Genomic DNA, 12,234 nt, shown 5'->3' with positions numbered 1-12,234 from the left:
CCTCTGCCTCTGGACATGTCTCTGCCTCTAGCTACCCTTTTTGGTGCTGCACCTGCCTCAACATCCACACTACTTTCCCAGCTTGACATCTGCCTTGTCCAGGTGGGGTCGGTGTCCTCGTCGTCCACCACCTCCTCTTCCAACTCCTGTCTCGCCTCCTCCTCCTGCACAATGCGCATGTCAACTGGCTGCCCTGACAGCAACTGCGTCTCATCGTCGTCGATGAGGGTGGGTTGCTGGTCATCCGCCACCAAATCGACCGGAGATGGAATGGAGGAGACTCTAGTGTTTGAGCATCTGGACACAGATACTCGTCTGTTAGGTCCGTGGAATCGCGAAATGGAGGGGCAGGTTGCGGTACAGTCAAAGGAAGGGAGAACAGCTCTGGGGAGCAGGGACAGTTGGGGTTATTGTTCTGGGAAGATTGGGAATTTTGGGTGGAAGGAGGACAAGACTGTTGGGTAATAGGAGGTAGAGGCTGCCTGGCTGGTGGACAATGTGCTTTAAGCGTTATCCGACAGCCATTGCAAGACCTGTTCCTGGTTCTCGGGCCTACTAATCTTTGTACCATTCAGCCTAGTTAATGTGGAACTTTTGTGCAAAGCGCAGAACTTAGGGCCCGCCTGATGTTAAGGGACACACGCTGGTACAAGGCTCAACTCACCCTAAGTGCCAAAAACACTGCTGGTGCAAGGCTCTACTCATGCCAAGGGCCTCAATCTCTGCTGGTAGCTCAGCTTAAGGTCATGTAACTTTGTTTGGAAGGGCTCATGTTAAGGGCTAGAAAAGTGAATTTTGGAAGGTCTTACCACATCACACACACACACACACACACACACACACACACACACACACACACACACACACACACACACACACACACACTCAAAATGACAGTTAAGGGTGAGGGCTTTTGGAATTCCCATTGCCTATTCCATTTGTGGTTGTCATGGGGAACGTGATTTAAAGGGGTGGTTGTTACTGTTTGTTGAGCTTAAATTGGGGTTTGTGTCCATCCATTTGGGGAGTAAAGAAGGTTTCCAGGTATTTTCCCACTTTGATAGAGGTTTTTTTGAATGTGGAAAGTGTGTAGTTGTTAGGCAGTGATGTTGGGGTAATAGAGGGTCTTTGGTGTGTTAGATGCCCCCAGGCATGCTTCCCCTGCTGTCCCAGTGTCATTCCAGAGGTGTTGGCATCATTTCCTGGGGTGTCATAGTGGACTTGGTGACCCTCCAGACACGGATTTGGGTTTCCCCCTTAACGAGTATCTGTTCCCCATAGACTATAATGGGGTTCGAAACCTGTTCGAACACACGAACATTGAGCGGCTGTTCGAATCGAATTTCGAACCTCGAACATTTTAGTGTTCGCTCATCTCTACTCGTAACCCAAACCTGAAACCTAGGACTGGTGTCAAGTGAGGCAATGACCCAAGGGATTTTCTGCCACATTATATAATACTACTCTCTTTATAATAGGGATGGCAGAGTGATTTCATCCTGCTTCAAGATGCTTTGCAAAGCTGTAACTATATCTCAACCAATATGTAGCATTGGCCACGGATTATAAAACCCATCCCCTTACCCCAGGAATTAGGGGGTTGTGGTGCCAGTTTTCAGCAGGTTCCTATTGGGAATCTCTGCATTGGACAAATGTGGACCAAACCTGTTCTTTTTAGCAGTGTCTCATGGGTGTGATCTTTTTTGTCCTAAGCTGATTAGATCAGGTATCTCCGAGACAGATGGAGCACATGTTCATAGGAACGCTGGTTGTCAGCCAAACACAGTCTCATGTATGTGACCAAAGCCGGAGCTGATCAGATGATCCTGTGTTTTTTAACCTCGCGCAAATAAACATTCATGACTGCTTTAAAAAAACCATTCATGTTTATTGCAATGGGAGTAGAAAAATAATCTGCGGCCGGACCCCTCAAGCAGCTGCTGCTGTTTTAGGGAACAAAGGGTTGGCTATAGGATGACTCGGGCCGCACCTGTTCACGTTGGATACCTGCGTAGCGCAGGATTAGTATATGGTCCGTAGTTCAGAGTTCACTTTCCTCGATCACCATGTTTTGTGTGACACATTGGCTCTTAGGAGTAAAATGACAAACGGATAGATAAGACCTCTGACTCTGTTCTGTCTAGTCATAAAATTTATCGCCATGCTTTGCACCTTGTCCTGTACTTAATATCATGTGAAAAGGGGTTGTTAGAAGATTTCTCCCCACCTAACTTCTAACACTGGGCTGGACGCTTAAAAAGAAGTGGCAGCATGCTTTCAGGATCTCGTGCATACGGGGGAATACTGTCCAGAAAGTCCAGTCTACACATAGGCCAAATTTCCGGCCCTGAGCCCTGTTTAGCGGCTCTGAGTCTATTCCTCCATGTTTAGGATGTTTACATTTCTTCAGGTCTCGTTTTTTGCAGATAAAATAGTGTAGTGCATTCACTATACTACTGATCCAGAACCCATTGTGTTTCCCATATGAGCAAAATTGTACATGACAGTCTTTACTACATAAGACCGGGTTCACACGGGGTTTTTTGATCCGGAACCTGAGGCAGTGGCTGCCTCAGGTTCTGGTCCAAAATACGGCTCCCTACTGCAATGCATCGACATCCAGTTGTGCACTCCGCTCCAGATTAGGCCCAAATGAATGGGAGGGAGTGTCTCCAGGCGGATGTTGTGAGGTGACTCGTCCTGAAGAATGAGCATGACCATAATTTTTACCGGGAGCCGGAACAAACAGTTCCTGTAAAAAAAAAAAAAAAAAAAAAAAAAAGAAAAAAAAACCGGCTCCCATTTGATTTCAGTGGGAACCGTCTTTTTGGTCAGGATTTTGAGGCCTCCATCCTAACCAAAATACCCCGTGTGAACTCAGACTAAGACATTATATTAGATATTTGTTGCAAAAAAACCTTTTAATTTCATTGGGATTTACAGACTGAAGATGGCTGTTCACATTAGTGAACCTACTGCAGTATGAGGCGTACTATCGTATGTGTATGGGGTGATCCTTCTCCCAAATCTCCCCCCGTGTCAGATGTTAGGGAAAAGGAGGTACCACATCAATTGCTAGTACCTTATTTTCAGGCTGCAGTCAGTGGGTTATTCCCATATCCCTATTGAGAGCACATGCACACTTGGCTGAGCCAAACCTATATGGGTATGGGGGAGCATCCTAAGTAATAGTTGCCGGTGCTGGGTCAGGTATGCATGTGTATATGGATGGAGAAAGGAACACCTGTGGCGTGAATGAACATTCGCTAACCATGATCTAAAGTGCTTGGCCACAGGAACATTACTGACCCCTCTTAGTCATTGCGGTGCCTGTGGGTGTATAGTTTGTGTTTAGGTGAGGACAGAAAGCTTTTCTCTAAACAGAATTATCCAGCTCATCTGCATTCATGTCTTGTTTATTCATTTCCTTCTATATATAAGGCCCGAGGACTGAGCAAACACATGCACACGGCCTGTTACTGCCATATACTTGGAGAAGTCGGTGTCATATTCATAGGCAGATGTGCTCATTGTCATACATCTGATAAAACCTTGTGGCTTTGTCGTCCCCTGAATAGGACTATGTTATATGATCCTAGCGGGATGTGATTGATCCTATTTCAGGAATAATTAAAGGGCTGTCCCACAATTAATGTCATAAATAGAAAATGGTCTGATCAGGTTTGCAGTTTATAGTAGGTTTTCTAATGTTTTTTTTAATAACGTCCGCTATATTTTAGATGTGATCCTAATGTCTGTCCATTAGGACAACCCTCATCCTATTACACTTGTAGAGATCCCTGGAACAATTCGGGGGACCCAGGAGCAGAATACGCACAGGTGCGGTCGGCCAGCATGAGTACACCATATGCTGTCATTGTGGAGATAATAATGACTGTCATAGAGAAGGCAAAAAACACCTAAAATAACATATTTATTGTGTGGTGTTCGAGGTTCACTTGACATGGTTGAACAGGGTCATTGCAGCTTTGCTTCCATTTAAGTGAATGAGAACTGATTTGCAGTACCTGGTCTGGCCACTACACAGAGAACTGAGCTGTCTGCTTCCGTCTCCATTCTCTGTATAGCAGCAGCCGGCAACATCGGATCAGTAGGGGTGTTCAGGGTTGGATCTCTCCCTTCCCTAAATTGGTGCTAAAAAAAAGAAAAAAAAGACACCAAGCAGACCGTAGTGTAGATCTGTGTGATTAATATTTTGGTGAAGTGACAGTATAGGCTCACCTTCAAAGGTTGTGTGGAACTATTGCACCTGAGGAAGGGCAGAGTGTATGCCCGAAACGCGTAGTGTGTTGTTTCAATAAAAGTCGTTCTTTCACCTAACCTACCAGCGCGGGTCCTTCTTGTCCAGGGTTTGTAATCCCAAACTGACAACTTGGTCCATTCTGGCTAAATTGGTGCTAGTTACCTATCCTTATTTTTAGTCTGCAAACTCTTTTAATTGTTGTGTTGCCGCCAACCATGTCAGACTTGATTCGCATCTGCCTGCACATGGGTTTCCATTTGGGGGAGGTCTGCTTGGAGACCCTCCCCCCAACGGAAACCTAATCCGCATAAAAATAAAGCAGTTACCCTAGGAAACCCATGGACCCCATAGACTATAATGGGGTCCGCTTTGTTTCTGCACAAAAATGGCGGAGAGAAAAGTGCTGCTTGCAAGATTTTTCTCCCTACATTTTTCATATGGAGAGGGAATCAGAGTCCCCGAATGCAGATGTGAACTGGGCCTAACCTGGACCCCCCCCCCTCTCCAGCACAGGAAGGGATAGATTACGTTAGGTGATGTGATGTGTGAACTGAACAAGAAGCACATCCAGGAAGGAAACCACATGAACTACATAGTCGCACCTTCCTGGGGTCTCTCAGCAGGTTTCATTGTAAATGTCTTCATGTTTTTCTATCCTACTGCCCAGTGTATATGGATTACAGGAACCAACCACTCCTTATCAGTGCATTGTACTAGTGACCCATCAGGCTCCCCATTACTAATGCACTGTATATGTGCGGGGTTTGCTGGATAATAATCTTATTCTCACTGGTAGTCTATAGTATTATGTACTGTACTTGTTCACCAATGTCCCTATAATATCCCTGTGAGCCTGTAATAGACCTGTCTTTATATACAGCAGCCAATCGCAGAAGGCAGAGCTGCAGTGGGAGGGACAGAGCAGCAGCCTAAGCCAATGACGAGGTGGAGGCGTGTCTCTGACTACCTCAGTATTATTTCATGCCTTCCTCTTTGTACAGGCGTCTTGACTGATCTGTTAGGTTTGTAATGTTTTGTAAGGTCCATTTCCTTCTCGTCTATGGGTAGTAGGGCATACTCCTCTTAGGTGACCTCTGCTTACACTGTACATAAGACTACATTGGCATTGAATATTGAATAACACTCTGCTTGTAAAATCTTTACTGCATGCATTATATGCGGTGTATATAGAACCTGTTCTAATGCTGCTCTTCTATATTCCCCAGTGTCCTGATGGGAAACACCTGGAGGGTCTATCGAAACAGCTGGACTGGGACGCACGAAAAATTCAGAGGTGGTTCAGACAGAGGCGGAATCAGGATAAGCCAAGCTTAGTCACAAAATTTTCAGAGAGCATGTAAGTGTTAAAATCCATACATAAACCATTGATGATTTTCACTCTGATGTCATGGCTTCTGTTAAAGGTGGTTTTCCCAAAATTTAAGCTTTCACCAATTCCTATTGTATCCTTCAATAGGCGCTGCTCCTCAGATTCCAGCGCAGTTGGAATTTTTCTCTTAGCACCCCCACCATTCCTAAGTGATCTGTGTAGTTAGATTCAATGACTGATATTCTAACTAGACTTTTTGGCAAGTGGGTGGTGTCAGACAGGAGCAGCCAAGGGGGTGTGACTCTGAGCTCCAATCAGAGTGTGACTCAGTATAAGAGTTCTGAGTCACGCCCCCTTGGCTTCTCCTGTCTGACACCACCCACTTGACAAAGAGTCTAGTTAGAATGACTGATATTCCCTCACTAGATTTGAGTCGACTTAGCCTATCTGGCACCAAAAAATTTCTTGGAAACGCTGAGGGAAATAGAAGGAATAACCCTATTAAAGAGCTCGAGGTCCCATTCACTGGGACCGCCACTGATCTTTAGAATGGGAGGTTAGTTTTAGGCTAAGGCCCCACGGGCTGCAACTGCCACGCTAAAGGGCTGCGGGATCAACCGCGGCGTGAACCATCGCGGCTCTTCCCCCAGCACTTTGTATCAGAAAGTCAGCGGAGGAAAACTCAGTGAACTTTCTGTTCAATTATATCTATGGGAAAGCCGCCGGCGTTTCCATAGATATAATTGACATGCTGCAATTTTCAAAACGGCAACGGTTTTGGAAATCACAGCGTGTCCGCGCTTTGATTTTTTTTTTTTTTCCCGCAAAGTGGGCGTGGGATTCTCATGAATCCCATCCACTTTGCAAGTACTGTAAAACGCCACGATTTTTACCGCGGTGTTTCCAGCCAGTGGGGCCCCGGCCTTACTCCTTTTTGAATGAATAGAGCAGGAGTGCCTTCACGTCATTCATTTCTGTGCGACTACTGAAAAGAAACTTGGTACAGGGCTGGGCTGTCTCATAGAGTTGAAAACCGTGGCGGCCCTTGTGGTTGACCGCCGCTCCATTCTAAACACTAACTCTAAAATAGCTAGAGAAGAACCATGGGATTTCTGGGACCCATAACGCCGCCCCCTTCCTTCCCTTCTCCCATATGTTTCTTCATTTTTATTTTCTTTTTGGGTAATTGTATTATTTTTGGCCTCTGACACTGCAGAAGTGCCAGGTGTGGCAGACACGTTATAAGATTAAGGTGTTGCCATGACCAGCCCTATTTTCTTTCTTACTGAGTAACAAAAGGTTCATTAGGTTATGTAATGAACGAACCGTCTCAATCCTTGGCTATACCCAGACTAAGTCAATGCAAATGTCACAAGTACTAAGCCTTGTACACAGTCACTGTTTATAAGGAATAAGAGACTAGTAGGCATGGAGACTATTGGCGTCGCTTTATCCTTGTGTGCAAATTCTCTGGTGCGTTTTCTTACTTGAGTTTTGCTTGTGTACGTTTAACAAAATGGCCTTCTTTTTCTTTCCAGGTGGAGGTTTCTATTTTACCTGTATATCTTTTCTTACGGAGTATGGTTTCTGTGGACGGTAAGTAAATGCACGCACATCAATCATGACCCAGCTCCGAGAACAGGGATTGTACAATAAACAGGCAGAAGATGGCTGCCAAACTCCAGAAACATACTTTCAGAATGCGTCGGCTGACACCCGCTTTGTGATAGTCTCACTGTTTTCAGAAATGAAGACCGTGTTTTGACAGAGAATGGAAATTGGCAACTTTTCGCTTGGTTTGATAGAATAAGCTAAACAATGTGTAATCCTTTGCCTGGCAGAATAGCCCTTCTAACTGGAAGCAATATGCGGTATTTTTTTTTCTGTGCTCTTACACTTGCCAAGTTCAAAGTGCAGATGCTTCCTGTCTGCTAATTAAACATTAGCGGTATATTCAGCCCAGTGTGGTGTGGGCACAACACCGGCTGTTAACTCTTTACGCTGAGTTCATACGGGGTATTTTGGTCAGGATTTTGAGGCCGTGTCCGCGTCAAAATCCTGACCAAAAAGACGGCTCGCATTGAAATCAATGGGAGCCGGTCAGTTCTTTTTTTCCAGGAGCCATTTGTTCCGGCTCCCGGAAAAAAAGAACAGACCTGTTCATTCTTCAGTCTGATTCGCCTCGCGAATCTGCCTGAAGACATTTCCTCCTCCCAACTAGGCCGGAACCTGAACCAATCCTCCTCCCAATCGCAACCGGAACCTGGACCAAAAAACCCTGTGTGAACCCGGCCTTACATCCACAAGTGGGCACATGGGACAATATTAATGTGTTTGACACTTTCCACACAGGTTCCTGCACCCAGGCACTTTGTGATTCAGCTTATTTTTTGGTGGCTGTATCCCCTATGCACAGAATAAGAGCTAAGTATTTCATTGCTGGGGTCTCACCATTAGGATGCACAACAGAGGGAATGATAAGCCCCCTATGTGAATGTCTGACCACCGCTCCATTTTTCTTCTATAGGACTGATAACTTTGTTCTCTGATACATCTGTTGATTCCATAGAAGTAAATGGAGCTCTGATCACACATGTGCAATGCATTTATACAAGGGGGTTGAGAGTCATTGTTGTGGTCATAGGCAGGGGTCCGTCCCAGTGGTGGGATCCCAGTGATCAGACACCTATCCTGTGAATAGGGGTAAGCGTATACGAGAACATGTCTTTTAAATAATAAAATGTAAGTGTTGGCTTCCATTATGAAATCTGTGGCAACTCGGGTCAAATTTCCAGAGATGATTTTTAGGTCCATTTCACTTTAACGCAAATCCACCACCTTCCCAAGCCAATCCAATTGCCGCCACTGTTACAGAGCACATTGCAGTGATACACAGCATATCTTTATTATAGATGGCATTTTTGTAAACTTGTAGAAAACCAACTTTGCTGTTGGTGCACTGAAGGAGGGACTTGAGCTCTCTGAAGCGCTGCTCTTAATAGTCAAGTGGGAGGTGATAGCAGTGGGAGGATCAATCCTCACTGCACAGGGTAGCACAGGCAGAAGTTTGTAGGCGAGTATCAAAAGCAGTGCTCCAGGGAGCTGAAGCCCCGCCCCCAGTGCACCAACTGGCTAATTTGCATAAGACCTCAGTTATTTTTCTACAAATCTACATTGCATAACATAACAAAGGCGTATTGTTTATGTAATGTGGTCTGTAATATGGTAATGTTACAGAATCCGCTTGAGGGTGGATGGTAGGCTCCCTTTAAAAGAAGCCTCCCCTTTTCATGTATATTAGCAGAGTAGTCTCGGAATAAATGCTCCTTTTACACACAGGAATTGGTTTTGTACTTTTGTCCATTTGCACATGAAGATAATTTGTTTTTCTGATTTCTTTAATTCTTTTACCTCTGCAGGCGCCTTGGTTTTGGGATACACGACAATGCTGGTACAACTACCCCTATCAGGTACGGATGCTGCTCCTTCAACTCAGTCAGGTCTTAGGCCGAGTTCACCAACAAACCCCGTGTGAACCCAGCCTAAGACAACAAAATCTTTTCCTGGCTCTCTGGTATTAGTGCAGACTTTCTGATGGTGATCTCGCTCCTTTAGGCTGTTTTCACACTCTGTTTTGCTGTGTCCATTTGTCAACGGTTTAGACGATCTTCTAAAGGGGCGTTCACACTTGCGTTCACGAACGTAAAAAATAAATACGTGTGCAGTTTCTTATATCTGCACACTATATGATCTGAAGTCTGTCAAACTATTGTTTCCACTGATCTTCTAATCCATGTTATTTGCAACACAGGCTGACTCTAGGCTCACACTAGCGTTTGCTTTTCCGTAGAATTTGTCCTCACTTCTGCATTAAATCGTTTTGGAGAAGTCTTGCAAGGAGGATTTTCTTTCTGATGTTTTTGGCAGAAACCCGGTGGACCCCATTGTAGTCTATCTATAGTTTCCCGATAGGGTTTACGTCTTTTGGGTTCTTAAGTGATCCCGCAGGATAGTCACCCAAACACTAGTGTGAATCTAGTCTAAAATAATGAATGCACTATCCTTGTCGTATCCACTATCCTATCCTGTGCATTATCATGAGTGTTCTATTTTCAATCCATTTTTATGGTGTTTTGGTTGTCTGTCTGCCCCTTCCCTGAGCTTGAGGACTGGGTTTTTTTTCCCCCACTTGGAATTCAGCCTGGCTGAATATAGGGGATCTGCAGTGCTCCTATTAACCCCTTCCCAACGGAACAGGAGCCCTGCAGATCCCCTATATTCAGTAGACCGGGCACTGTCAGACACAGGGATACCTAATGTGTTTGTGTCTCACAGTCATTTTCTACTTTTATATGTATTCTAGGGAAAGGAGGGATTTACAACTTTTATTTACTTTATTTTTATATATTTTTTAAAGCTGCTTTTCACTATTCTATGGAAGATTCTATACATTATTATTGCAGCTTTAAAAAATTTTTTATTTCTTTTGCTTGACTCGAGTATAAGCCAAGGGGGGCTTTTTCAGTACAAAAACTGTGCTGAAAAATTCGGCTTATACTCGAGTATATACGGTAATTTACTCATGTTGGTAAACTGAGAGGTGCCTTTTTCCCCCTGGCAGCTCTGCAGAGGAGCGCACCCTGCACCCATGTGGCTCTCCATTGTGGTTGGAGTACTGCTGTATAAGGTGTTAGGTTACTGCCACAAGTCCCATAAACAGAATTGAAAATGCATAAAGTCAACTTTCCTGGTACATGAGGGACCCAGAGATATCTACACAGTGCAGCCTTAGTATTTGCCATCCCTGCTATGGAGCTGTAAACTACGTTTCTTCTCACTGACATACACTACATGCGCGCACGCCCTTCTATAGCCAAATGGCTAAAATTGTTCTTATTCATGGATGGTGAACAGAAGTGTTGACAATGGAGACGCTGCTGGATCTTTGTTATAGCATGGTTAGGCTTTACTTACAGAAAACCCCTTCATAAAGTTAGTCCTTAGTAAGTGACATACTACTGTAGGGGTCTGTTCACACTGCTGTTATAGTCCTTGTTGCTTTAAAACACATTGTGAGCTCCTCCTAGTGGAAACACTGAAACCTGGAAGATTCTGTGAAATCCGTTTACATCCTGTACGGTGGAACCTGCCACCATCTTAAAGCTTAAATTCTATATTGAGGAAAAAAACGAAAATGAGATTCTGGGGAAAAAAAAGCTACGCTTTTTAAAAATTTTCAGCATGTGAACGTTGGCTGCGGAATTGGCTATTGTTTTCCCCTATAAATTTAATAAGGGAAGAAAATAACACAAGAAACATAGCAAAAACTCAACGAAAAATGCTGCAGAAAAAAAACAAGTGTTTTCACTGCGGTTTTTTTTTTTGCAGTGTTTTTTTTAGCTGAGTTTTGCTACGTGGGGTCTGAGCGTCTGTGAAGCACCACAGCATCTGAGTAATACATTGCTCTTTGTAATGAGGAAGCCGGGTGGTATTATGTGCTACAGATGGTTAAGGCGGTATTTCGCGCTGCCCATGGTGGTTAGGACAGCACAGATCAGCTGACTGTTTCCTCTATAGGAGTCGTTGACGTATGGTGGCGGTGCTGGTTTGTAGTTCCCTTCTGTGTTATTATGTGTATGTGTTTGATAACATATCAGACTATTAATCTTCACTATATCTAACGCTACTTGTGTTCATTTCTCTTGCAGTCGCTCACGCTCGGTCTGTACTACTACTATATCCAAGAGCTGGCATTTTACTGGTCACTAATGTTCTCCCAATTCACAGACATCAAACGCAAGGTAAAGCTTCTCATGTATGTGCGGATAGATTTCTATCTGCTTCTTGTAAGTAGAATCTGTACTCTAAGAACTGATCAAAGATCATGGATGGCGATCGAGCACCAAGTTAGCTTTACTAATGCATACACCGCTTCCCCGAATGACGTGGCACTGGCCACGTGACAGACATCACCTTGCTTGTAAACTTCCTTTTGTACCAAGTATAGTTGGTTGTATGAAAATGGTTTGAGACTTTTGATATTCACGACTCGCCCTATTTATGTATGTATTATAGATTGTTCTGCACCCCGTGTAGTGTATTAGGGTGACGTCCGGAGGGATTCGCAAGGCCGTGACAATGCAAAGAGAGCTCCAGGCACCCTGTATTTATGCAAAAGCCAAAGATGATTTATTGTATTACACAATCAGTTTTATTAGTACGCTTGTCCAGGCAGCAGTATAAAGTTCATAAACAGTTCAATGGTGTACATGTCATAAGAAAAGTTGAGATGTATAAATATAAGTCTTGGTAAAAACTCCTAGACATTTCGGTAACCACCTTGAGTGGATGGAGCTGGTTAGAGAAATTCAACCAGAAGGCGTGTGTGTGTGTGTGTGTGTGTGTGTGTGTGTGTGTGTGTGTGTGTGTGTGTGTGTGTGTGTGTGTGTGTGTATATACGGCTGCAATAACAAGGGTACTAATACAACTGATTGGGAAACACAATATATTATCTATTGCATAAATGCGGAGTGCCTGGATTTATCTTCGTATTGTCCTATCCTAGGGCCATCAATATCAGATCAGCGGAGGGGCTGTGATCCATTGCGTCTTACATCCTTCACTGTTTACCAGGCACAGC

The 12,234-nt window shown here is 44.2% G+C and overlaps 1 protein-coding gene across 2 annotated transcripts in view; it reads left to right on the top strand.

Moving 5' to 3' along the window:
• The window catches only part of CERS5 (ceramide synthase 5), a 53,303-nt gene that overhangs the window by 27,022 nt on the left and 14,047 nt on the right, over positions 1 to 12,234 (top strand). For both annotated transcript variants that reach the window (XM_075266012.1, XM_075266013.1), the window contains exons 3-6: positions 5,491 to 5,621; positions 7,133 to 7,190; positions 9,014 to 9,064; positions 11,303 to 11,395. In XM_075266012.1, coding sequence (XP_075122113.1) covers positions 5,491 to 5,621; positions 7,133 to 7,190; positions 9,014 to 9,064; positions 11,303 to 11,395 — 333 coding nt within the window. The remainder of the gene's footprint in view (positions 1 to 5,490; positions 5,622 to 7,132; positions 7,191 to 9,013; positions 9,065 to 11,302; positions 11,396 to 12,234) is intronic.

This window comes from Leptodactylus fuscus, chromosome 2 (genome assembly GCF_031893055.1).
Source record: "Leptodactylus fuscus isolate aLepFus1 chromosome 2, aLepFus1.hap2, whole genome shotgun sequence".
Lineage (NCBI taxonomy): Eukaryota > Metazoa > Chordata > Amphibia > Anura > Leptodactylidae > Leptodactylus > Leptodactylus fuscus.
Note: the sequence above shows the minus strand (reverse complement) of the source record. Positions and strands in the feature narration are given on the sequence as shown.